This window comes from Pelodiscus sinensis, chromosome Z, assembly GCF_052426305.1.
Source record: "Pelodiscus sinensis isolate ZL-2025 chromosome Z, ASM5242630v1, whole genome shotgun sequence".
NCBI lineage: Eukaryota > Metazoa > Chordata > Testudines > Trionychidae > Pelodiscus > Pelodiscus sinensis.
In genome coordinates this window covers 1,915,492-1,942,884 of record NC_143085.1, presented here as the reverse complement: position 1 = coordinate 1,942,884, position 27,393 = coordinate 1,915,492, and the positions used below count along the sequence as shown (strand labels likewise).

At 47.3% G+C, this 27,393-nt stretch overlaps 1 protein-coding gene across 1 annotated transcript in view; it reads left to right on the top strand.

Annotated features, from left to right (window-relative positions):
- Nucleotides 1-27,393, top strand: part of MTMR3 (myotubularin related protein 3) — a 61,137-nt gene that overhangs the window by 19,272 nt on the left and 14,472 nt on the right. Inside the window, 11 exon segments of the mRNA XM_089775311.1 lie at nt 3,095-3,261; nt 6,177-6,273; nt 8,674-8,787; nt 14,822-15,027; nt 15,222-15,353; nt 16,191-16,302; nt 16,858-17,053; nt 17,726-17,911; nt 19,392-19,562; nt 21,532-21,677; nt 24,478-25,876. Coding sequence (XP_089631437.1) covers nt 3,095-3,261; nt 6,177-6,273; nt 8,674-8,787; nt 14,822-15,027; nt 15,222-15,353; nt 16,191-16,302; nt 16,858-17,053; nt 17,726-17,911; nt 19,392-19,562; nt 21,532-21,677; nt 24,478-25,876 — 2,926 coding nt within the window.

Below are 27,393 nucleotides of genomic sequence, written 5' to 3'. Positions count from 1 at the left end.
TCAAAAGGTGTTACAAGGAGGGAAGACTGAAAGAATTGGGCTTGTTTCGTTTGGAAACGAGAAAACGGAGGGGGACAGGATAGCAGCTTTCAAAAGGTGTTACAAGGAGGGAAGACTGAAAGAATTGGGCTTATTTCGTTTGGAAACGAGAAAATGGAGGGGGACAGGATAGCAGCTTTCAAAAGGTACTACAAGGAGAGGGAAAAATTGTTCTCTGTGGCCTCTGAGGACAGGACAAGAAGCAATGGGCTTAAACTGCAGCAAGGGAGGTTTAGGTTGGACATTAGGAAAAACTTTCTACCTGTCCGGGTGGTGAAACACTGGAATAATATCCAAACTGGATCTCTCCCACCGCAACTTGAGCCCGTTGCTCCTTGTTCTGCATCCGTCACTACCGAGAACAGCCTCTCTCCATCCTCTTTGGAACTTCCCTTCAGGAAGTTGAAGGCTGCTCTCAAATCCCCCCTCTTCTCTTCTGCAGACTAAACAAACCCAGCCTCTCCTCATAGGTCATGCACTCCAGCCCCCTAATTATTTTGGTCACCCTCTGCTGGACCCGATGCGTCCACATCCTTTCTGTAATAGACGACCCAGAACCGGACACAGTACTCTAGGTGTGGCCTCAGAAGAGCCGAATAAATGGGAATAATCACTTCTCTGGATCTGCTGGCAATGCTTCTCCTAATGCACCCTAATCTGCCATTAGCCTTCTTGGCTACAAGGGCGCCCTGTTGACTCATCTCCAGCTTCTCACCCACTGTAATCCCAGGTCCTTTTCTGCAGAACTGCTACTTAGCCAGTCGGTCCCCAGCCTGTAACAATTCTTGGGATTCTTCCGTCCCAAGAGCAGGACTCTACACTTGTCCTGTTGAACCTCATCCGATTTCTTTTGGCCAAGTCCTCTAATCTGTCTAGGTCACTCGTGTACCCTATCCCTGCCCTCCAGCGTATCTACCTCTCCCTCTGGCTTAGTGTCATCTGCAAATTTGCTGAGGGTGCCATCCATCCCTTCATCCACGTCATTTATAAAGATGTTGAACAAAACCAGTCCAAGAACAGATCTTTGGGGCATTCCGCTAGAAACCGACCCGTCAACCTGACACCGAGCCGTTGATCGCTCTCTGTTGGGCCCAACCGTCTAGCCAGCTTTCTGTCCATCTTACAGTCCATTTATCCAATCCATATTCCCTTAACTTGCTGGCAAGAATATTGTGGGAGACCGTATCAAAAGCTTTGCTAAAGTCTAGGTATAACATCCACTGACTTTCCCATATCCACAGAGCCATAAATTAGGATAAATTACTGTTGGCTCCTACACGTTAATGACAAGGGAATATATATATTTTTTTAATTAAACATTCGCAAGCATTACTTTTTGTGCAGTGGAATAGTTCCAGCCCGGCACGTCGCACTCAGAAAATGTAGACTGCTCTCTGCTTTTCGGGCCATTGCATTTTGACGAGGACAGGGTGGGCTGAACGTTCGAAACGTAAGGGGAAATGTCATTTACGTCCTCTGGAGTCGGAACTGTTTCTAACTGTAAACTTCTGAACCAGTTTGGGCACTTATTTTCCCCATCCTGCACCCGAGTCTTGTGCTGTAGTGCATTCATTTGGAAATGCTAAACTGGTTTTGTAATTATGGAAAGTTATTTTGCAAACGAGTGGGTTTTGGGGTTTTTTGGTCAGGGTACTCTTCATTCATCTTTCATTACTGTTGCTGTACTGTGAGGGCAGGGAGAGGGAAAGTTTGAATGAAATAAGTATGGTGTATACTTGCCCTCTGGCGAAATATTAGTAAAGAGAAGAAACGGTTTAGCATTGGAGGGGGTGGAGAGGTGTAGGACTACTGACATGGGGACTTGTTCACCTTGGTTTGAAGTGCATCGTTCAGAGGGAAAACATTATTTATCCTGTATCGGACCGGATTAAGAGTCTTAAACCGAAACATTAACACATTCTGGGCATGGGACCGCTCTTGAGTTTAGACATTTGCATAAGTACCTTAATGAACTAGGGTCTGAGCAACTAGGATAATAATTCCGAAATTATGTTCTTTATACATATGTTTAGTTTGACTTCATGTCGGCTCCGTCTTGCCGTATGATGCTAGCAAGGATCATAGGTTTTTCTTTTAAAAACCTGTCTTTACAACGAGGGTGATTTTTCTCCCTCGGTATTGTTCCTTACGTTCTGAGAGCATAGGCACGTGCAAAAGAAATAGGTTTTTTGGGGGGAAGGAGAGTTCCTTAGGAGAATTACATTAATAGCTGAGTAATTATTTGTACTGTCCAGTTAAGTTTACACAACAGAATCTGAGGGTATGTCTAGACTACAGGGTTTTGTCGATAGAAGTTTTGTCGACAGATAGGGTGTGTCTTGACTACAGGGTTTTGTCGACAAAAGTGGACTTTTGTCGACACAACTATACCTGTGTCTACACTGCCGCTGAGTTCTGTCAGCATAATGTCAACAGAACTCAACAATTTTGTCAATGGCGGTAAACCTCTTCCTATGAGGAATAACACCTTTTGTCGACAAAGTCCTGTCGACAGAAGGCATTATTGCATCTATACCCTCCTTTGCATCTACACTGCTTTGTCGACAGAACTGGCTGTAGTCTAGATGCTGTTTGTCGACAGAAGCTTTGTCGACAGTATCTGTCGACAAAACTTCTGTCAACAAAAGCCTGTAGTCTAGATGTACCCATGCTGTCGACAAAGAGCGTCTAGACTACAGCCAGTTCTGTCGACAAAGCAAGCCGCTTTGTCGACATAACAGTGTGGACGCAAAGGACAGTGTAGATGCAATAATGCCTTCTATCGACAGAACTCTGTCGATAAAAGGCGTTATTCGTTGTAGAATGAGGTTTACATAGGTCGACAGAACTCAAAGGCAATGTGGATGCAGGTATAGTTTTGTCGACAAAAGTCCACTTTTGTCGACAAAATCCTGTAGTCTAGACACACCCTGAAATAGAAAGGACTGTTTATTCACACCTCCGGTTTGCGCGGAAGTTAATAATCATTCATCGCATGTTTGATCTGATGTCTGTGGGTGAAAATTAATAAACGTGTGTTTTGGTGCCGGGCCAGGTGTCAGTTTTCGACCTTTGAGCAGTGTCAAGAGTGGCTTAAGCGGCTGAACAATGCCATTCGCCCTCCTTCGAAGATAGAGGACCTTTTCTCCTTTGCATACCATGCGTGGTGTATGGAGGTGTATGCCAGCGAGAAAGAACAGCACGGTGTTTTGTGCCGGCCAGGTATGCAACACGCTGTATATCCCGAGAGATTTTTTTTTCCCCTGTGCTATCCCTTCATCTCATGATTCCTGGAATGCAAGGAATTTGTGAGCTTGCAAAAAAGTTTGACACAGCGTAAATTCTGTACTCACGTTACCTTTGACCTGAATACCCTGTTCAAAACAATTTCACACGTATTGTCTAACTAACCTACTGCATCAATTTTGTGCTTTCATAACATGACTCGGTGGGGTGGGCGGCTGCGTATGAGTTAACCAACTAGGGCCGCTGTTTGTGATGTAGGAGAGTTGTGAAGAATCCTTTTGCTCCTTGAAAGCTTGGTTTGAATTCCAGCTCAGGTTCCGATTCTGAGTTTGATTCTGGTTCTCATTGGTGCCCGCTAAAAACTTGCCAAATTATACACCGTTAAATGTGAATGGCGGTTTTTGTTCAATCGAGGTCCAGGTTATCACCAGTCAAATTGAATATGGAGAAAGCCTGCGTAACTCCGTCAGCACTCTGAACACTTTGTTTTCACAAATGCCGCACTCCCCCACAGGTTAAAATAGAAAAATGGCTACATAACAGAAGCAAAACCAGAGTCCTCGCTTTCTTCCTGAATATCCTGAGTGGGAACAGTGGTGGTTCTTCGAGTAGCATCCCTATGGGTGCTTGACCCTACGGATGCATTTACGCTGCACTGTAACTCGAAGTAAGATACACAATTCAAGCTACGCAAATTGTGTATCTTATTTCAATGCTATTTGGAAATAGCTTATTTTGTCATTTGGCCAAATTTCAAAATAACCCGCTCTTCCAAACCGTCCCTTACTCCTTGTAGGATGAGCTTTGCAGGGACGTTGGAATGCTGAGCCCGCAATAACGGACTTGCTGTGAAAACGCGGGATAGCTGTTTCGCGATACTCCGGTATCCCGAAATAGCGTTGCAGTGTAGACATAGCCTACATGTGCTTGTGTCCCTGTGCTGTAGATCCAAGAACTTCCGTAGCAATGTCCTCTCCCTGCCCGCCCCCATTTAATCAGTTAAGCGGTTAAACATAACGGTTAACCCGTTAACTAATGAAACAAGAATTTTACATCCCTACTAGGGTATTCCCAGTACCACCAGAACCTATCAACGGCGACCTTGAACATACTGTCGAAGCAAACGCCTCACTCAGTTTACGCGGCTAAACAGACAGTTTTATTGGCCAATAAAAGCAAAGTGAGCCAAACGTGGTCACAGCAAAGCTGGGCCCAGTAAGGCTACCTAATACAATCAATCCTAGTATCTTTATACCCTTAACCAAACAGTCTGACGTCAGGGCATCCAATTACAGAAATAATCAATTAGACTAGGAAAAACAAAGCCTTATCAACATGATGGCGGACAGGTACGAGGGAGTACCTCTCCTCTCTGAACCAGCCCAATTAACACATTCCAATAGCACATCTGTCTTGGCCTGGCGCATGGGGTGATAGAAAGTTCACTCTGGCCTACGTGCAAAGACAAAAAGCTGAAATGGTTTCTGTTATACAAGATGGCTTCTAGCTAAACATAAACTAACTTCATCAATACCGTCAGCTGACTCCACCACCACCATTTTGGAACAGCCATCTTTGAGTACCGCCACCAACCTATTCTCTGTGCCACCACCCTAATAGCAATTCTGGGACCCTTGGGCTGCATCGTTTAGCCCCACCTGGGAACTGTTGAGGCACGTCCTTTCAGCTGCAGGTTCTAGAGCTTTGCAGCCTCTGGAAGAAGTTGTGGAAAACACAAGGGCGCTGCTGAGAAAGAAGTGATCTCCAAGGACCATCTCCTCCTCCATCTCTGGTGGATGAGTTTCTCCTCTTCCAGGACCTGGCCAAGAGACGCCGTCTACATACTTTTAGAGAGAGTCATGGACATACATTGTCTCCTTGCCCTAGTCTACTCTCTCTCTTCTTCAAAGATCGCCCTACGCATTAACGAGGCCATTCAGGACTTGATGAGAACCATCTAGTAGACCCCAGGGTCTGTGCTACCTCCTTGAAATGGACGGACAAAAATGATGATGTCCTAGTGCAGAAGACTGAGTTCCTCTTCTCCCATCCCTCCACGTATGACCCTCAATGCTGTGATAGCTAAGCATCTGCCAATTGTTAATGAATTTTAACTTCAGACTAGCGCTAGAAGGAAGGGAGGAAGGATTGAGTGAGTTGGTCCCAAGGTCATGGCGGAATGGGGAATTGAGCTGAAGTCTCCATGCTGCGCCCGTTAGACCGTCTGTTCCTCCCAGCTGGGTCTCAGGTAGATCAGAGCTTAGTTTGTTTCTCACTGATACCAAACACACCTGAGCTCTGGAAAAGAGACATGGCTAGATCTTGCATCTCTGTGGTAGAGTGTATTTTGGACTTCATTAGAGCACACTCATCGAAATTATACTTGTGTTCCCGAATGTGTTTGATCTGGTCTGCTACCTACTCAAAATGTTGGTGTTTCCTCTATGAATCTAAGGGACCAAGATTCGAGACTAGTGTTCCCCGTAAGCTGTGCGCTTCTGCAGCCATTCGGGGGAGATTCAAATGCCGCATAGTTTCTGCTGATGATGCACATTCACACATGCTCCGGGACATGTAAAAAATTATTCTGCACACGGATGGAAAAGAATGAGGGAACATTGCTTGAGACTGTTCAACAATCATTAGCTACTCTTTACTGCATAGAGAAGTCGATTACCGAGTGCCATGATGCAAACAGTTGAATTCTTGCTTGATGTGTATTTTTCAAAGTGGGGATTAAAAACGCGTACCACTGTCCTGTTGTTACACAGTGTCTATTTCTTTCCAGATTCTTATATGAGTGCAGTCGTGTCTTTCACAACCTTTTTTGGAAAGTCTCAACCTTTCCTTGTGTTTCTCATTTCTTTCCTCTGTCTTCCTTTGATACTCAGGGGAACATGTAACATCGAGGTTTAAAAATGAAGTTGAACGGATGGGATTTGATATGAACAATGCCTGGAGGATATCCAACATCAACGAGAAATACAAGTAAGTCGTATGGATTGCGGTAGACTGGTGCTTTGCAGCCACGTCTCCAGTCAAAATAGTAATCCTCATGTGGCAGACCACTGAAACTGTTTAAAACGGAGACGTTCTACACTAAGGCTGTGTCTAGACTACAGGGTTTTGTCGACAAAAGTGGACTTTTGTCAACAAAACTATACCTGCGTCTACACTACTGCCAAGTTCTGTTGACATAATGTCGACATAACGCGGCAGTTTGTCGACGGCGGTAAACCTCATTCGACGAGGAATAACGTCTTTTGTCGACAGAAGGCGTTATAGCATCCACCCTGTCCTTTGCGTCTACACTCTCATGTCGACAAAGCGGCTTGCTTTGTCGACAGAACTGGATGTAGTCTAGACGCTGTTTGTCGACAGAAGCTTTGTCAACAGTATCTGTCGAGAAAGCCTCTGTCGACAAAAGCCTGTAGTCTAGACGTAGTCTAGACGTACCCTAAAGGATAAGCTGCACAAGGGAAAAATTGGCATATGCCCTGTTTTGCTGATTTATGTATTGATAAAGAATGCCTTACATGGGTTTCCCAAAAACGAGAAATCCTGTGGCACCTAGAGTACGTCTAGACTGCGGTGCTGTTTTATCCCAAATAGCTATTCCATGTCTTTTAAACCAACCCATTATTTCAAAATAGGTTTCTAAATAACCAGCTCGCTATTCTGACATCCCTGTAACCCTTGTTCCACGAGGGTTAAGGGACTTTTCGGAATAGCGGTTTATTTCTAAATCAGAGCAAAATAAGATACGCAAGTTGCGTCGCTCAAATCGTGTATCTTATTTTGACTAACGGGTGCAGGATAGATGCATCCTTAGAGACCAACAGATCTAGTAGGACAGTATTTCTCGACCAGTGGTACCAGTACCGTTAGGAGTACTTGAGAGAAGTCTGGTGGCTACGTCAGCACAACTGAAATTTGGAGAAAACTAAATTTTTGTTTGTTTTACAGCACTTTATTATTTTTGTACTGTTTACATCCACAAATGTCATCTCCTGCCCGGCTGCGATTAAGTTGTTTCAACAAATGTGTTGCAATAGTAGGAAAAAATTGGTATGTGTCTAAAAACTGGAGGTACTGGGGGTATTTAGAATTTTTTTTTAAAGGGGGTACTTTATAAAAAAAGGTTGAGAAACATTCTGCTAGGGCATGAACTTTCGTGGGTAAAACCACTTCATCAGATGAATTGGAGTGGAGTTTACAGAGGCAGGGTGGGTGTGTGTGTGTGTGTGTATACATACACACACACACACATATTTACAAACACACACACACCCCGCTTCTGTAAACTCCACTCCAATTCATCTGATGAAGTAGTTTTTCCCATGAAAGCTCATACCCTACTATTGTGTGTATGTGTGTGTGTGTATACACACATACACAGTGCTTTTTTTGTAAAAAAAAAAAAAAAAACAGGTGCCGGTATTCTAGGCCTACGTCTAGACTGCAAGCCTTTTTCGAAAGATACTTTCGAAAAAGTCTCTTTCGAAAAAGAGTGTCTAGACTGCACGCAGTACTTTCGAAAAAGCAAGCCGCTTTTTCGAAAGAGAGCACCCAGGCCGTCTGGATGCTCTCTTTCGAAAAAGCCCTGTTTGCATTCAAGAACGCCTTTTTTCGAAAGAGCGCTTTCGAAAAAAGGCATTCTTCCTCGTGAAATGAGGCGTGCTGCCGCCGAAAGAAAAGCCGCGTTCTTTCGATTTAATTTCGAAAGAAAAGCCGCGTTCTTTCGATTTAATTTCGAAAGAACGCGGCTGCAGTCTAGACGCAGGTGAAGTTTTTTCGAAAAAAGGCTAATTTTTTCGAAAAAACCCTGCAGGCTAGACACAGCCCAGGGGAAAAGTTGAGCACTAGTACTGCGTCTGGAGGTGCCGATACCGCATACCGGGCAGTACTGTCACAAAAAAAGCTCTGTATATATCTATATCTCCCTGCCTCTGTAAACACCGCTCCAGTTCATCTGATGAATATATATACAACAAAAGAAAGAGGGTGCTTATGTAAATGAGGCTCGTCAATTCAGGGTGGAAGAAGGTCATCCACAGAGATGTGGATCTCCAGACAGGGGAAATTGCCTTTGTACTGCATTAACCAATTAAATTAAATTTATGGAGATTGTCTATCTCCTAGAACTGGAAGGGACCTTGAAAGGTCGAGTCCAGTCCTCTGCCTTCATAGCAGGACCATGCTACTTTCAAATCCATCTCTCAGGGTGTGTCTAGACTACAAGGTTTTGTCGACAAACGTCCAAGAGTTTATTCCCCTTTGCAATGAGTGGAGAATTTGCACCTCTCCAAGCTCATCTGACAGACGATCTGCGTAGCTCCCGCAGATATCTCGGCCACGTTTAATCCTTCCCTTTCTTTTCCCACGCAGGCTCTGTGGCAGCTACCCTCAGGAGCTCATCGTTCCTGCCTGGATCACCGACAAGGAACTGGAGAGCGTGGCCAGCTTTCGGTCCTGGAAGCGTATCCCGGCTGTGGTTTATAGGTGAGACTCCCGATCCGGATCATCCGTGGTCAGCAAACTGATCACACCTGAGCTGACGTGGACCTGGGACTTTCAGCTAGTAAGGAAACATGCGCAGGGCGCAAAACGAGTGCAAATAACGACAGCGAAGGCAAGGAACAGTTACTAGATTGTGTAAATCGTAGGAAATACCAGCAGGGTGGCATGGCACGATCCCCCTGGTTTCGGAGGGGCTGAAATGTTGTGCGCACATGCATGGAAAGCTTTACTGTCGTTTGATTCCTTGTTACCCCGTAACGCTCCCAGCTGTGCGTTACTAACCCCCTCACTTTGCCTGCTTTTGTTGGGGCCAAACTCTTACCGCAGGCTTCAGCATATTGCGCTTCTTGGCTTGGTTTTGGTTCTCCCCCCCATGTGATAACGCGCCTCAACGGCCCACTGCATTGAGTGATGCTTTTAGGCTGTTTGTCTCTCCTCTATCCGTGCCAGATTTGTAAATACTGTACGTTTTTTCCCTCGCCGGTCTTCCCAGGGGCTTTCGGCAGAGTCCTTACTAACTTGAGTAGTTGATTTTGGCAAATCAGAGAGGAAATTGATTAGCTCTGTTACCGTCTCCTAAATCCGTGGACAGTCCTTGTTTGGTGGGTCTTTACATTCCATAATTACCTCCGTGTTGTGCACTCAACCCTTCCTTGAGTAATCCCAGTACTGCGGATCCGAGAACTTTGGAAGCAGCGTCCGTTATGCCCAGGCGTGCACGGTCTCCCCTCGCGCATGGGGCAGCCGGTGTGTGCAGGCTCACCTTCCTCCCCCACGGGTCCTTTTCAGCCAGCCCTGTCTAGAGATGGAGCTATTGGTGGGTTGTTTGCAACCGATCCCTTCTTTTATGTTTCTGTAATGAGTCCATCTCCCCGGTCTTAGTTGTGGTTTTTCTTATTTTACTTCCCCCCCCAAAACCCAAAACAAAAAGACTTTATTTTTCCCCCTTTTTCATCAGGACTTTTTCCACCAACGGGGTATGCCTGGTTCACCAGGCTTCGAGAAGTGCCTCCCCATGCAAAGAGGCGATCCCCGTAGCAGACAAGCACTCCCCGTGCATACACTACCACAGAGAAGGCCACTTTCCACAGAAATACGGTCCCTGCCACTAACCTGCCACTAACCTGCACGAGACCCTGCCCAGGTCTTGCAAGGACAGGGAGAGGAGACCGAAGATCATCTCCACGGAGGCAGTCCTGCCCAGACTCCAGACCTGGGAGCCATGAGTGTTCCTCTCAGCCATCAACGTATAAGAAATAAGTCGCTGACCCCTCTTGTACATCATTGAAAAACGAATGGGATGTCCCCAAAGCGAGCCCCGTGTCAGCCTTAATCTCCTGCATGTTGGGTACCATCAGCATCAAGAGAGTCGCAGGACTCACAAAAATCTGGAGCGGCAAGAGCAGTGTGCGGGCCTAAGGACCTCTTGTGTACGAGCAAAGAGTCAACAGCACCCAAGGACGTAGAAAGAGACCAGCTCTCCACCAAGAAGACGCTGCCGAGATACGTAGTTCCACCAGCAACCTGGATGATATCCCATTCTGCACCAGGGCAATTAATGTGGGCAAGATTTCCAACCACCTTGGTAGCACCGTCCAAATTCTGGTACTTAAGACCTCCATGTATCAGACATACTGGAGTCGCCTCAGTACTAGGACCTCAACACCGAGCCATCTTCCGCTGCCCTGCCATGTTCTCCAAGCTTGTCCTTGGAAGACCCCATGGCCACCAGCTTGGTACGGACCACTGTGAGCACCATGACTGGGTTGTATACCATCTCCTCAGTGGCCATACTGGGATCATTGGGCTGTGTATGACCCCTGTGCCTCTCTGGTATTTAGCCTTACCCGAGAACCCATGAGACACATACCATTGGACATGGTGTCCAGAACCTTGGCACTTCCAGGAGAGATCACAGAGGAATAGGAGGGTGACACGGAGGAAAAGTTAACTCTGAAGACCACCATCTGCACCACCGCAGAAGAGGCTGTCATGCCCCCAACTCTCCTTGGCCAATGACTTGTGTCTTTTCTAGGACTAGCCCAAGAGAGCAGCAGAAGCTATAGAGATACCAAAAGAAGTAGTCAAGGACAACCATGAAAAGCTTCTTGACATGGTACATTCCTCCTCATCCTCTCAAATAGCCCTCTCCTTGATTGAGGCTGTCCTGTTTTACGTCCAGCATGGGTGGTGCCTCTCTGTGAGTGGGCCACCGAAAAGTAGAAAGAAAGAATTGCTCTTCTTCTACCCAGTGCAAGTCATGGTGGATGCTGTCAACTCTTGCCTAAATGAGGCCCACTCCCTACAACGGGATTGGAGACGTTTGGACCACTGTGGGAGGAGAGCCTAACGTTTGCAATGGTTGGTTACCAACCCTTCCCAGTGAATTATGACTCTAGTCAGCTATTTGCAACAAAATAATTTTGTTGATCAAATGCCTCCTGACCAGTTGACAGCCCTCGTTCAGGAATCGGTGGCCAAGACAACGCCACCGTCTGCTCTCACGGGAGCCAACACAGAGGCCAGCCCATTTGCATGGCACTGGTTGTGCAAGATGTCTGATGGCTACCTCTGTTGGGCTTTCCGAAGAAGGTGTAGTCAGTTGTAGAATCTCCATCCCTGGAGATATTGAAGAGAAGGTTGGATAGACATCTAAGATGGTGCTTGGTCCTGCCGTGAAGGCAGGGGACTGGACTTGATGACCTCTTGAGGTCCCTTGCAGTTCTAGTGTTCAATGATTCTAAGAAGCGTGTGATCCGTTGAGGTGCAAAACAACACTTGCATTCAGGGAAATCTAGTTTCTGCAGCGTCGGTGCCAGATTGGTACCAGAAGCTCCCAAGTTTTGGGAGAGTCCCAACACATCTTGTTATATTGTGATCAAAGTTGAGAGGCTACAAAGGGAATCCCACCTACTTGATGTCTCTTAGAGGAATGGTAGGATCTGTCGTAAAGGAATCACAGAATACTAGAACTGGAAAGGACCTCAAGAGGTTGTCGAGTCTAGTCCCTTGCCCTCATGGCAGGACCAAGCCCCATCTAGACCATCCCTGACAGGTGTGTGTCCAACCTACTCTTCAATATCTCCACGGATGGAGACTCCACAACCTCCCGAGGCAATTTATTCCAGTGTTTAACCACCCAGACAGTTAGGAAGTTTTTCCTAATGTCCAACCTAAAGCTCTCTTGCTGCAATTTAAGCCCATTGCTTCTTGTCCTATCTGCAGAGGCCAAGTGGAACAATTTTCCTCTCTCCTCCCTGTGACACCCTTTTAGATACCCGAAAACCACTATCGTGTCCCCTCTGTCTTCTCTTTTCCAAACTAAACAAGTCGAATTCCTTCAGCTTTGCCTCATAGCTCATGTTCTCTAGACCTTTCATCGTTTTTGTTGCTCTTCTCTGGACCCTCTCCAATTTCTCCACCTCTTTCTTGAAGTGCGGTGCCCAGAACTGGACACAGTATTCCAATTGAGGCCTAATCGGCGCAGAGCAGAGCGGAAGAATGACTTCTCGTGTCTTGCTCAAAATACGTCTGTTAACGAATCCCAGAATCATGTTTGCTTTCTTTGCAACAGTGTCACACTGCTGACTCATATTTAGCTTGTAGTCCGCTCTGACCCCTAGATCCCTTTCTGCCGTACTCCTTCCTAGACCGTCGCTTCCCATTCTGTGTGTGTGAAACGGATTGTTCCTTCCTAAGTGGAGCACTTTGCATTTGTCCTTATTAAACTTCTTTCTGTTGACCTTCTTAGACCATTTCTTCAGTTTGTCCAGATCAGTTTGAATTATGACCCTATCCTCCAAAGCAGTTGCAACCCCTCCCAGCTTGGTAACATCTGCAAACTTAATACTCTCTATGCCATCATCTAAATCGTGGATAACGATATTGAACAGGACCAGTCCCAAAACAGACCCCTGGGCATCCCGATTTGTTATGCCTTTCCAGCATAACTGTGAACCGTTAATAGCTACCCTCTGAGAACGGATACCCAGCCAGTTATGCACCCGTCTTATAGTAGCCCTATCTAAGTTGTATTTGCCTAGTTTATTGAGGAGGTCATGCTAGACCATATCAAATGCCTTACTAAAGTCTAGGTATACTACATCCACCACTTCTCCTTTATCCACAAGACTCATTATCATATCAAAGAAAGCTGTCAGATTTGTATTTCATGATTTGTTCTTTACAAATCCATGCTGGCTTTTACCTATCACCTTAGTTTCTTCCACATGCTTGCAGATGAATTCTTTAAGTACCTGTTCCTTTATCTTTCCTGGCACAGAAGTTAAACTGACTGGTCTGAAGTTTCCTGGGTTGTTCTTCTTTCCCTATTTATAGATGGGCAGTAGATTTCCCCTTTTCCAGTCTTTTGAAAACTCTCCCGACTTCCAGAATTTTTCAAAGATGACTACTAAAGCGTCAGATACTTTCTCTATCAGCTCCTTGAGTATTCTAGGATGCATTTCATCAGGCCACGGTGACTTGCAGCCATCTAACTTTTCTAAGTAATTTTTAACTTGTTCTTTTTTTATTTTCTCTTGTAAACCTATCCCCTTCCCACTAGCATTCACTATGTTAGGCATTCCTTCATCAAACTTTTTGGTGAAGACCAAAACAAAGAAGTCATTAAGCAGTTCTGCAATTTTCAAGTTTCCTGTTGTTGTTGTTTCTCCCTCTTCACCAAGCAATGGGCCTACCCTCTCCTTGGTCTTCCTCTTGCCTCTAACGTATTTATAGAATGTCTTCTTGTTACCCTTTATGTCTCTAGCTAGACTCTTGAAAGTGGAATTGTTCTGGGGGAGACGGCTGGGAAGAATGTAACGTGAAAAATTCCCTTTGTGCTTTTAAAGTCTCCAGTCTGGTTTCTCTTCGGGTGTGTCTAGACTCCCTAGTTTTGTCGACAAAAGTGGACTTTTGTCGACAAAACTATATCAGCATCTACACTACCGCTGAGTTCTGTCGACATAACGTCGACAGAACTCAGCAGTTTTGTCGACGCTGGTATACCTCATTTTACGAGGCATAACACCTTCTGTCGACAGAAGGTGTTATTGCCTGTAATGTTGCGTCCAGACTATGGAGTTCTGTCGACAAAGCAGCTTGCTTTGTCAACAGAACTCAATGTGTCTGGACGCTCTTTGTCGACGGAAGTTTTGTCGACAGTATCTGTCGACAAAACTTCTGTCGACCAAAACGCGGTAGTCTAGACGTACCCTTAGAGCGTCCATGCCGTAGGTCACCCTGGTGTATATCCGATCCACACTAAAGTCGTTGATGCTTGTAGGAACTGATGTGTTTTAAGTCCTCCCATTTCCTGCTCTTAATTTGCGAGGGGGGGGGAGCTCAATTTGAGCAAATGGAAATCAGCCATTGGAAAATAATTTCCCGCGTGAAATTGTGTTGCTGTAAGTCTACGTTTTTTGGAACGTATCTGGGACTTATCGCAAGGATGGCCTGTAATTACTCAGAAGTGTTTCTCTTCACTGACAGGAACATGGAGGGAATGAAACACTTCAGCTACCCTGCATCAGCTACCAGGCGCGCGAGTCAGCTGACATGGGCCAACCAGCGGGTGTTTTACTGTAATGTAGCCATAACCTTAGCTAGTGCTTTCAGACAAAGGACATATAACAACCCCCGGAAGGAGCCAAGCTACAGTTATTTCACATCCCTTGTGGAGAGGCGGGAATAAGTTATTTTCCGTGCACCGGTGCCGTACAATAGTTGCAGTACAGAACCAATTCAGCAAAGAACTCAAGTGCTTTGCAAAATCTGTAAGAACATCCGGGGCACAATCGGGGCTCACAAGCGGATGTGGCCAATGCACAGAAATATGTCTTCAAGTCGTGCATTGGCCTATTCATACAGCAGGCCTGCCGTGACCCACACGTTCTTCTCCTCAGAGGCATAGTACTCCCCTCAAGTTGCTACAGTCCTGTGTGGCTTAGTTTCTACTGATAACGCCTGGCACTAAGGTAACGGTTCTAGTTACCTGCGCTTACTCTTTCCCGTGTAGGCACTGGAGTAATGGAGCTGTAATTTCCCGTTGTGGACAGCCGGAGGTCAGCTGGTGGGGCTGGAGAAATGCAGACGACGAACATCTCGTCCAGTCCGTGGCCAAAGCATGTGCCTCAGACTCCAGGTCCAAAAGCAGCAAACTAATGAACGGAACCTGTTCCAGAGACTCCTCCAATGGCGGGGATCTCTCCAACGTGGACTTTGGTGAGCTCCGGAAATGGCTAAATCTCTAGCTGTGAGTGCGATTTCCTGTGTGGATAGGAGAAGACACGTGTGGGGCGGCAGAGTGTTCACAGATTGTGTGATTTCTCACAATGCATGCACATGGTGGCCCCTGTCTGATTGGCCAAGGGGGCCAGGTTCCAAAGGGTGTGTTTAATTGCTTTTTCTTTACACAGATTCCTCAATTTCGAACGCTTCGGGAATGGAAAGTTTGACCATCCAACCGCAAAAGCTTTTGATCTTGGATGCACGTTCTTACGCCGCGGCGGTGGCCAACCGGGCCAAAGGGGGAGGCTGTGAGTGTCCTGGTAAGTCGTGTCTGCTCTCCAGTCCATGCATATATGAAAAGGCGTTGCGTATGTCATGGGGGGCCTGTTTACAGGGAGGTTTTTCCTCCCCGTGTAGTGTTGCAAACCTTTAGAGTAGGCCTAGGCAAAATACAGCCCTCACGCTGCTCAGAAACATGGCTGCGGGTCGCTTTCTCTGAGTCCAGAAGGGAGGGGGGAAGATTCAGATACTGTTCCCGCCCCCAGCACAATCCCATTGGCCGGTTTCTGGACAGACACTGGCCAATGGGAGCTGCCTGTTTGAATAACAGGCAGCCACGAAGCACAACTCGCCTGCTCACTCACTCAAGCACATGGCCCAGCAAGCAGAAACATTTTAAGCTCTGCACGCCGTTAGCTCTGCGGGCAGGCTGGTAAGTCTCCTGGCAAGATCCTGCCTCTGGCACCTCAGCCTCTCTCTTCCCCAACCCTCTGCCCCACACTCCTGCCCCTCTACTCCAGATGCACTCATAACTCCTCCCGGATCTGGAACCCCAATCTCCTGCCCCAGATCACAATCCTCTCCCACTCAAGGTCACATCCCAAAACCCTGCACCTTAGGTCACAACCACATCCTTCACCCCAACTCCCTCCCAGACTCCATTCACCCTCCTGTACCCCAATCCCTTACCCCCAGCTCCCTTCTCCACCCAAACTCCATCCCAAACCCCGCACCTCCTCCATAAATACCACGGAAGAGTGCGTTCCTCTACCACTTTCCAAAAACTTGGTTATGGCTCCCCGTCGAAAATTATTGCCCACCCCTGCTCTTCATGCTGTTTTTAATTCCCCCTCTGGGTTTTTTTACAATTTGTACAGAGTATTATCCAAATTGCGAAGTGGTGTTTATGGGCATGGCAAACATCCATTCCATCCGGAAGAGTTTTCAGTCGCTACGCTTGCTGTGCACGCAAATGCCAGACCCAGGAAAGTAAGTGAGCGTTTGGGGGGTTTGTTTCTTTCTTCAGTGTTATTGTTGCATCTGAATCCTCTGCTACTGCTATTTTCTGAACTGAATGGGGCAGGTGTTCCTACTGCCATAGCCGCCTCTTTGGAAACATGCAAAAAAGGAGGAGTAATATAAGTTCGAACCAAGGGGTTTGGTTCGAACTAACGCGTCCCGGCGCGCACTTTCACTTTCGAAACAGCTGTTCAGCGGAGTAACATGCCGGCAAGATCATGCTAATGAAACGCAGGATATTTAAATCCCCGCTTCGTGAGCAATTTCGGTCACCTACATTTGCATCCCTTGTTCGAACTAGAGGGCAGGTGTAGATGTACCCATATACTCAACAGACCGTCTGTGTCAATTGTAAACTTGTGAGACCGGTAACACGAGAACGTACGAGGAAAATACAAGCAAGGAAAACTCTCATTGCTTAGTACTAGACAGAAGCTGAATTTTGATAACTGGCTTTTTTAAATGCAACGTGCTCTGGTGGAAACCATAAAAATGACCAACTCTCCTCCCTCGGTTTTTCTGCAGTTGGCTGTCCGCGCTGGAAAGCACCAAATGGCTGCAGCACTTGTCTGTGCTTCTGAAGTCTGCCCTGTTGGTCGTGCATGCGGTAGACAGAGACCAGCGACCGGTCCTGGTGCACTGCTCGGATGGCTGGGATCGAACCCCACAGATAGTGGCGCTTTCCAAACTGCTGCTAGATCCATATTACAGGACCATAGAGGTTTGTAAATCCTCGGTAGATACACGGGGAGGGCGGTTGAGTTTGGGTTTCTTTGCAAGTGAATAGGCAAGATGAAGAATGATTGAACTCGGGGTTTTGTTTTGGGTCTGAAAACGTATGAATGGGATCGCCAGTTTTGCTGCCTCTGATGGATGCGATTGAGTGATGTGGTGGGTTGATGATGGGGATGAAATAGAAGAAAAGCAGGTTGCAAGAAAACGTGAGTAGTTCTGAAAAGAAATCAAGTGCAGGTTGCACCTCTATAATCCGTGATTCTCTGGTCTGGCAACCTCCGTGGTCCAGCATGACCATGGGTATTCCAGGATCAGAGAGTCTTGGTGCGCTGCAGGGAAGTGGGGGGTCTAGGAGCCTGCGCATGGCTCAGCTGGGCTGTGGGGGTCGGGCGCAGGGAGGCGGTGCCCTGCTCAGCTGGGCTGGGGAGAGGCCGTGAGCTGGCGCCCGACTTAGGCAGCGTGGGGAGGGACTGTGAGCTAGCACGCAGCTCAGCTTGGCTGCGGGGGGAGCCAGGAAGCTGAAATGACCTCCCTGGTCCAGAAAAATCCCTTATTCCGGACTAGGGAGGTCCAACCTCTATATTAAGCCCACGCCCTGGAGAATGGGCACTTTTGACCAAAACGCTAGCAAGGTTCACGTGCACTTTCTGTCCTGCAGGGTTTCCAGGTTCTAGTGGAGATGGAATGGCTGGATTTTGGCCACAAGTTTGCAGATCGCTGCGGCCACGGGGAGACTTCGGAAGACCTCAATGAGCGCTGCCCAGTATTTTTACAGTGGCTGGACTGTGTCCATCAGCTCCAGAGGCAGTTCCCTTGCTCTTTCGAGTTTAATGAAGCATTCCTTGTGAGTTGGGCTTTGAGCGATTTGTTTTACCAAACGCTTCTAAACCAGTAGACTGAACTAACGCCCCGACCAGCCCTGAGTGGGGGGGAGCTCCGTTGTCCCACCTACCTCCCGTCGCGGAGGGAATTTGGTGTAGGAGAGAATTTGGATGCAAGAGGGGGGTGTGCTTTCGCCCCACTTTTTAGGATGCGGGAGGCTGAGTCAGTCAGGAGCCCACAAACTCTTTGGGGTACCCTTGGTGGCCACCAGGGGCTGCCGACCCCAGTAAAACTTTAAATTATGAAAGCAATCGTGTCCTGGATTCAAATGTCCGCAGAACAGGGACAGCACAAGGTAACGAGAGTGCTGACTTCCCCGACGTTTTCCTGCTACGCTGTTTCATCCTGACCTGCAGGGACTGTCTCTAAGAACAAGAAGAGTTGAGTTCCCATTCTCCTTCTCTGCTAAGCCTGCCCAAAAAGCTTTTCAGATACTGAGAACCGTCTTCTGAAAAGTTTGGCTACGAGGCCTGACGTCACCTCTCAAGGCCACCAAGCTGATGTGTCCACGAAAGCTCACGATGCCAGCTACCTGTTTTGTTAGTCTTTAACGAAAGGTGGCCCCCAACTTGCGACGTGATCGGTTCCTGGGGCGTCAAGCGTCACAAGCCGGGGGTGTCATAACTTGAACCTCCATTTACGATAAGCGCCGTGCACTATTGTACACGCCGTCTGAGGACATAAGTCGGGGGATTTCGGCCCCTTCTCCACTTACAAAAATGGTCACAACTCGGGCTGTCTTAACAAAGGGTTTTCCTGTATTCACCTATGTCTAGACTACGGGGGTTTTTCCAAAAAAAAAGGGGCCTTTTTTCGAAAAAAACGTCACCTGCGTCTGGACTGCCATCGCGTTCTTTCGAAATTAAATCAAAAGAATGCGGCGGGTTTTTCGACAGCGGCAAACCTCATTTTGCGAGGAAAAAGGCCTTTTTTCGAAAGAGCTCTTTCGAAAAAAGGCATTCTTGAATGAAAAGGGGACTTTTTCGAAAAAAGGTCCGGATTGCCTCGGCGCTCTCTTTTGAAAAAGCGGATCGCTTTTTTGAAAGTGTTATGTCTGTCTAGACGATCTCTTTCGAAAGCAGCGTGTAGTCTAGCCGTACCCTTTGTTGTTTTTTAAGTTTTCACACCGTATTTGTCAGTCACTAATGACTTGGGTGGATTTGAACCGGCAACCTCAGGGAGAAAGTTTCTTTCGTACTTCCCCCAGACCCCTCAGTAATTCTGTCTCCTCGGCTTGTTAGCACAGACGGCCTTGATCCAGCAAGGCAGTTAAGCGTGTGCTTAACTTTGAGCATGGTGTAGTCCCGTTCTTTCTGAGAGGTGCAAAAATAGCACTCAAGCCAATACAACCTCACGTTTACTGCCTCTTACGCATGAAATGTGTATCCCTTGTAAGCACCCTCCGTGCCGTCATCTGACTCTGTCTGTGTTGTTCTGGATAGGTCAAATTAGTGCAACACACCTATTCTTGCCTCTTTGGTACATTCCTGTGCAACAACGCGAAGGAGAGAGGAGAAAAGCACACTCAGGAAAGGACCTGTTCCGTCTGGTCTCTGCTGCGGGCAGCAAACAAAGCCTTTAAAAACCTGCTGTACTCCTCCCAATCGGAAACGGTAGGTGTCCTGCGTTCCCCGTTGCCGGGGGAGAGACTCAGTTACAGCTGGGACGGGAGGGGGAATGTGACGGTCCAAAAACATCCCGCTCACGGAAGCATTCTTGGGGTTGTTAATTTGTCTTTGCCTGCTCTGTGAATGTGCCGCCTAGAGGTAACCGTGATTGTATGTTCTGCGTACGGCTCAACGTTCCCATTGGTGTGCCCTCGTAAGGGTTTATGTTTGAATAGCCTTCGCTTACCCTTTGCCACGCCATGCGCTCCCACACCGTCAGCACCTTCTCTCCGACGCATTTACGTCTTCTTGTTGTCAGCGTACCAAAGGCAGCCCCAGAGTGTCTCGGTGTCAGATAAATGCTGTGTTCCCAGGAATCAAATATTTTGTGTGCTTGACAAGCTACGGTTACCAGCAAGAGATCTCGGAAGTTTGAGAGTTGTGTCAAAATACCTTCACTCGCAGAGAGTTTGTCCAATAAACCTGGCATCCCGGAAAACATTACAGCAGTCGTTGAACGTAACAAATGTAATCACTTACACGTTCTCAGTTTAGTAATAAACTCTCATGATTCTAGGATGCATTAACAGGTGTGTTGTGAGCAACACAGGAGAAGTCATTCTTCCACTCTATTCTATACTTAGTAGCCTCAGTTGGAGTCTTGTGTCCAGTTCTGGGTGCCACATTTGAAGAAAGATGTGGAGAAATTGGAGAAGGTTCAGAGAAGAGCAACGAGAATGATGAAAGGTCTAGAGAACGTGAGCTATGAAGGAAGACTGAAAGAACTGGGCTTGTTTAGTTTGGAAAAGAGAAGATTGAGGGGGGACGTGATAGTGGTTTTCAGGTATCTAAAAGGGTGTTACAAGGAGGAGGGAGAAAACTTATTCTTCCTGGCCTCTGAGGATAGAACAAGAAGCAATGGGCTTAAACTGCAGCAAGGGAGGTTTAGGTTGGACATTAGGAAAAAGTTCCTAACTGTCAGGGTGGTCAAACACTGGAATAAATTGCCCAGAGAGGTTGTGGAATCCCCATCTCTGGAGATATTTAAGAGCAGGTTAGATAAATGTCTATCAGGGATGGTCTAGACAGTATTGGGTCCTGCCATGAGGACAGGGGACTGGACTCGATGACTTCTCGAGGTCCCTTCCAGTCCTAGTATTCAATGAGGGATGGGGGAAGGGACTGTCATCTTTAGGTGTGTTTGGTAGAATGTTCCGCATTCTTCTATTGTGACATGTGATAAGCACCCGTAACGAATGGTTAAAATGTTGCTAAAGTTCTTTCCAAGTTCTCCAAACCCTTCCTCTCCCCAAATCCCTATACGTAAAGGAAAACGTAACGACTTGATAGCGTCGAAAAAAATATTAAAACTGCCCTTGCTGCTGCTTAGATTCGGGTTTATCCGGGATCCGGTAGAACCTCATGTGATGTAGTGGGCATGCGGTACACTCTGGCTGGGCATTTGTTGGGCGCTATGCGTGGGCTGTGGGTGACCCCTACTGGCCTGTGTCTGTAAGCACTGCCCAGCGGGGGGTCACGCTGAGCGATCTCATGTCACGAAGACCATGGCCCAACCGGTTCTCACCTGAGCAGGAAAGGGGTCTGAAGAAAGAAAGGGTGTGGTTTGGCGAAGGGGCAGTCTTGGCTCGGAAAACATGAAGAGAAGAAACTAAGCTGAGTACGGGGGGGCGTTCAGGGGCCGGTGGACCCATACCCCAAGGTGTCTGAGGCTGCCTGTCCCCTCACTTCGACGCCCACATAGAACCCGGGCTGTGCTGTACCTCTCAGAAGCAATAAATCCGCTCTCTTCTACTGGCTGCCGGAATCTCGTTTTGCTGCAGATGGGGGGCAGGGTCGGAGGATACCCGACGCCTCGTCACACCTCACAACAGCAAATCTGAGCTGTAAAACGAAAGCCGCAGCATTCCTGGTGAATGTTCCGACGCATGACCGTGCCACGTTTTTCTCTTTTTAGGTGCTGTATCCAGTATGTCACGTGCGTAATTTAATGCTCTGGAGTGCTGTTTACCTGCCATGTTCTTCCCCCTCCACCCCTGCCGACGACACCTGTGCCCCATATCCTGTTCCAGGCTCCAATCCTGAAGATCAGTCTCTGGGCAGGTGAGCCGAGCGCCCAGATATCCCCTCCTGTAAAGTCAGCTCAATGGAGAACGTTGAAGGATTTAGACAGAGGAATAGCGTTTGGTGTGGGAGGAAAATGCTTTCTCCCGCTTTTCATGGTGGGACTGTTTAGATGACTAACAAAAACCCCGGTGTGGTCATGTCAATTTTGAAAGTTTTCAGCTTCCTGGATTGTTGTGCAGCAAACACATTACAGCAGTAAAAAGGGTGGTGAAGAGCTTCGAAAAGCTCTCTCCGAACTAAGTGATTGGGCAACCAAACGGCAAATGCAATTTAATGTTGATAAATGCAAAGTAATGCACATTGGAAAACAACATCCCAGCTACACATACAATAAGACGGGGACTAATTTGGCTATAACTACTCAAGAGAGAGATCTTGGAGTCGTTGTGGATTTTTCCCGAAAAAATCCACTCAGTAAAGCGGCAGGCAAAAAAGCAAACAGACTGTTAGAAATCATTCAAAAATGGATAGAGGATAAGACAAAGAACATCTTATTACCTCTGTATAAATCCATGGTACGCCCACATCTTGAATACTGCGTACAGACGTGGTCACCTCATCTCCAAAAAGCTATATTGGCATTGGAAAAGGTTCAGAAAAGGGCAACGAACATTATTAGGGGTTTGGAACGGGTCCCCATAGGAAGAGAGATTAAAACGACGTTGACTTTTCAGCTTAGAAAAAAGGAGACGAAGAGGGGGGTATGATAGAGGTCTATAAAATCATGACTGAGGTGGAAAAAGCGAGTAAGGAGAAGCTATTTAGTTATTCCCATAATATAAGAACTAGGGTCACCAAATGAAATGAATAGGCAGCAAGTTTAAAACAAACACAAGGAAGTTTTTCTTCACTCATCGCATAGTCAACCTGTGGAACTCCTTGCCAGAGGATGTAGTGATGACTAGGACTTGAACAGGGTTGAAAAAAGAGCTCGATAGATTCATGGAGGTTAGATCCATCAATGGCATTGGCTACTGTTAGCAGACAGGACACTGGGATAGATGGACCCATTCTGTCTGCCCGTATGTTCTTAATAAATTCATTGATGAAACACCGTTCAGTAAACTGAGTATTCCCAGTGGCAACCCAATCACAGACCCAGGTCTGCTTTGGTGTACCGCCTGTATTGTAGAAACCAGAATACTGTGGGATACAGCCCGCTCAGGACTGGCTCGTGTTCCTCGTGCATGCTCCTTTTTTCCCCGTATTGCGTTCTTCCAACTATCGCTTCTCTTCTTTTTGGAGAAGCCTTTTCTAGCGAGGTGATTTTGGGTGCCTTCTAGTTAGAAAATGGAGCTTGGGTGTGGAGGGGTGATTCTGGGAACATCTGAAGTAATTTTCTTGATGGAGGAAGGCGAGAGAGGAACCACACATCAGTCTACACCAATAGACAGAACAGGGCATCCATGTTATAAGTTGCCCCACTGTACGTCTGTTCCACACAAGTTATCGACGCTTGTAGAAACGGATGCATTATAAGTCCTCCCATTCCCCGCTCTTAAGTCATGCGACACGCGCCCCCCCCCCCCATTTTTGCGCAAATGGAAGTCAGCTGCGGGGAAAAAATTCCCCACTTTACGTTGTTTTGCTGTAAGTCCAAGTTTTTTTCCGGGTATCTTGGACTTACAGCAAGGATGGCCCGTACCGTAGTGCATTACAGAACTCCACAGCAGTTAGTGGCTGGTTGTGATTTTGGGGACCGGTTCTGTGCAGTATCTTCACCAACAATTTAGACACTGGCATAGAGAGGACACTTATTTAAATTTGCAGAGGATACCAAGCTGGGAGGGGTTGCGACTGCTTTGGAGGATTGGGTCAGAATTCAAACTGATCTGGACAAACTGGAGAAATGGTCTGAAGTCAATAGGATGAAGTTTAATAAGGACAAATGCCAAGTGCTCCACTTAGGAAGGAATAATCAGTTTCACACACAGGATGTGTTTAAACTACATGGCTCCATCAATGGAGCCATGTAGATTAGGCTGATCGGCAAAGGGAAATGAAGCCGCGATTTAAATAATCGCGGCTTCATTTAAATTTAAATGGCTGCCGCGCTGAGCCGACAAACAGCTGATCAGCGCGCTAGTCTGGATGCTCCCGCGCCAACCTGAAAGCCCTTTATCAACCTCCCCGTTATGCCTCGTAGGATGAGGTTTACTGGGGACGTCGATAAAGGGGGCTTCCATGTTGGCGTGGGAGCGTCCAGACTAGCAGGCTGAGCCGACAAACAGCTGATCAGCTGTTTGTCGGCTCAGCTCGGCAGCCATTTAAATTTAAATGAAGCCGCGATTATTTAAATCTTGGCCTCTGAAGATAGGAGAAGAAGCAAGGGGATGAAACTCTGCAGCAAGGGAGGTTGAGGTTGGACATTAGAAAAAAGTTTCTACCTGTCAGGGTGGTTAAATACTGGAATAAATTGCTGAGAGGTTGTGGAATCGCCATCGCTGGAGATATTTAAGAGCAGGTTAGATAGACACCTATCAGGGCTGGTCTACATGGGGCTAGGTCCTGCCATGAGGAAAGGGGTGGGACTTGATGACCTCTTGAAGTCTCTTCCTGTTCTAGTATTCTAGGATTCTGTAGACATCTACCAGGGATGGTCCAAATGAGGCTTGGTCTTACCATGAGGGCAGGGGACTGGACTAGACGACCTCTTGAGGTCCCTTTCAGTTCTGGTTTGCTATGATTCTATGCAAGTGGGAGGAGCTTACTGAAAACCTTTGTAATCAACAGTCACTGATTAACTTTGGATTCTGATTGTTTTGTACCTGCGCAGGCTACCAAAGACAAGATCGTTCGACAATCTGACCACAGCCTGCGACAGCAACGTGCCTACCGCGAACCGACGCAGCAGCGACCCTAGCCTCAACGAAAAGTGGCAGGAGCACCGAAGGTCGCTGGAGCTGAGCAGCCTGGGCAGCCCCGGTGAGGATCCGTTTGATGGGGACAGCCTGAGCAAAGCCGGCAGGGCTCTGGTGGGGGCAGAGCTTTCCGTCGCAGCCGGCGTGGCCGAGGGACAAATGGAGAACATTTTGCAAGAGGCCACGAAAGAGGATGTTGGTCTGGAGGAGCTCTTGAGGGGCACGTTGGAGACAATGGGCAAAGAGGAAGAAGAAATTATCCTGGGCAAGGAGACCAGAACTGAAAATCTTGATGGGTATATCGATGGCCACTGTGAAAAGACGGAGGTGGATACAGACCCTTTAATAAACAATCCAGTGTCCAAGCCACATCCAGTTTCACAAGGTGTTTCAGAGCTGAAAGGACAAGAGGAGGAGCCTGTGGACATAGGTCACGCTGGCCAGACATTCCCTCTGGCGAAAGAACTCCACTCTGTCCCCTTGGAGAGGACTGTCAGTCGGGTGGAGGACGTGGAAGAAGAGATTAGTAGGCGTCACGTAGAAACAGAGAGCCCTTTTAGCACCCCAGAGCCAAGCCTGATCCACCATGAAGTGAAAACGTCCAATGTGGACAGTTCTACCGAAACCCTCACAGAACATGGAGCAAAGCAAGAGCTGATGGAGAGAGACCCTGGCCCCGGATTTCACGGGGTGGACAATGGTGTGGAGGCGCTTTCTCAAATGACCGAAAACAAACCCGACGGGGACACCATGGTAGAGCGACACATAATGGGAACGAAAGTAAACAGGACTTCTAATGGCAACCACACCCGCAGCTCAACGCCTTCCCCTAGTGCCTTGCCTTTCGCCGAATGTAACGATGAGATTGTGTGTAACGGGGAGCTGGAAACTGAGAACAAAGTGACAGAGAAACCTCCAGGGTTTAGTATTACCCCGAAATACCCTGCGACCAATGGACACTGTATGAACGGAGAAGATGAGCGGATCAAAGTCTCTCTGAGCCGGCAGATCTCGGCAGCTAGTTGTAGTTCAGCTCAGTTTCACTTGAGGAACGTGCCCCATAAGTGGGCGCATGGCCATTCTGGGAAGCAACCAACCGCCAGCAGCCCAGATCAGCCCGCCCGGAGCCACCTGGACGATGATGGGATGCCGGTCTACACCGACGTTATCCAGCAGCGCCTGCGGCAGATCGAAACGGGGCACCTGCAGGAGGTGGAAATATTGAAGAAGCAAGTGCAGGAGCTGAAGAGCCGGTTGGAGAGCCAGAACCTAAATAGCTCGCTCCGTTTCAACGGCGACTATGGGGATGACGTGGTAAGTGGAACACCGACAGGCGTGGAGTGGTTCCTGATGTTTCTCGAATCCACAATGCTGAGTCAGCTCTTTGGTTAGCCAGTGAATTCTGGTAACGGCAACTTAAAAAAAAAATAAAGCATCTCAGTCATGCTTGAAAGGGCATGCTGGTCTCACATTCAGATGCAGTCTCTTTATCGTGAAAGTGCAAATCACAAATGTAGATTTTTTTTCACGTAATTGTACTCAAAAACAACGTACTCTATAGAGAAGATCAGCCCTCCGAAGGTCAGTCTTCTAGCATTCGCTTTAGTAGATCATTTGTAGATCCCCCCCCAAAATCGAATGCTGAGGGCAGCCCCTGCTGGCATCAGGTACTCATCGAGCTGTGAGGAGGAAGGGAAGCGTGTGCTCCCATTGGCTTCCCACAGTGTAGACACTGTGGCGGCTCGGTTTAAGATAAGCCAAATCTGGGTATGCATTTTGTTGGATGGCCTACCTTAATTTGACCTCCCTGGTCTAGCATAGGCCAGGCCTTACAGCCTACTAGTCCTTACAGTCCTACTTCTTGATCAGTCGATTACTCACACACGTTTGTTTCCATTCACGGAGAGAATGTGGCCCGTTTTTTATCAACACTTTCATTGGAAAGTAAGACCAAGCGTTGGCAAAGCATTATTGTAGCCCATGTCGGATGGCATTCATGTGCCAGCCGATGCTAACCATTTGTACGCCCTTTCATGCGCTGACTTGTATATTTTGATCTTTTTTTTTTTTTACGGTGCAGCTGTGTGTAATAAAAATAATATAAAACAAGCACTGCACCCTTGGTATTCTGGCTTACGATTGAAATCGGCATATTTAAAAAAGTCAAAAAACATCTACAGATGTTGGTATTCTGTTGTTGAACAGCATGATGAAAAGTGAAGAATCGTGACTTTTTTTAAAAACGTATCGTTCATTTTTTAATTGCTTGACGGCCCTGATTGACACCCATCTTGGCCAGGCTGTAGACTGAGGCTAATTGCAGTGTGTCTACACAGTTTTTGTTTTGAGCCGGGGGACGGGGGAAGTGAAGGAATGGCGGGGAGATGGGACGGGCGAGGATAGGCAGGGAGGCATAAAGGAATTCTCAGATTGTAAACTTGGGGCAGGGGCCCACGTCTTCGAGCAGTGCAGAGGATGCTGGGATATTGATCCCATATGAGCACTTTCACAGTACGCATCGAGAGTGTATATTTCCTACAGCTATCGACTTGCAAAAGGTTTCCATTTACAATGCTTGCGTGTTGTACGCCTGCGGGGAGTTCTGTGCGAAAAATTTAAAATTCTGCCCACCGTATTTTTAAATGCTCCAAATTTCATGTGTCAAAATGACATTATAGCATCGCACCAGTGTGGGTGAGTTATTTTGGTAATTTATTTCAAAATATTTGTCAGTAACTCTGTCTATAATATAGACAATAACAGCCCATCCAGAGCCTAGATACATCCAGAGCCGGGACAGCCCCGGGTTGTCCCCCAAGCCTAAACACCAG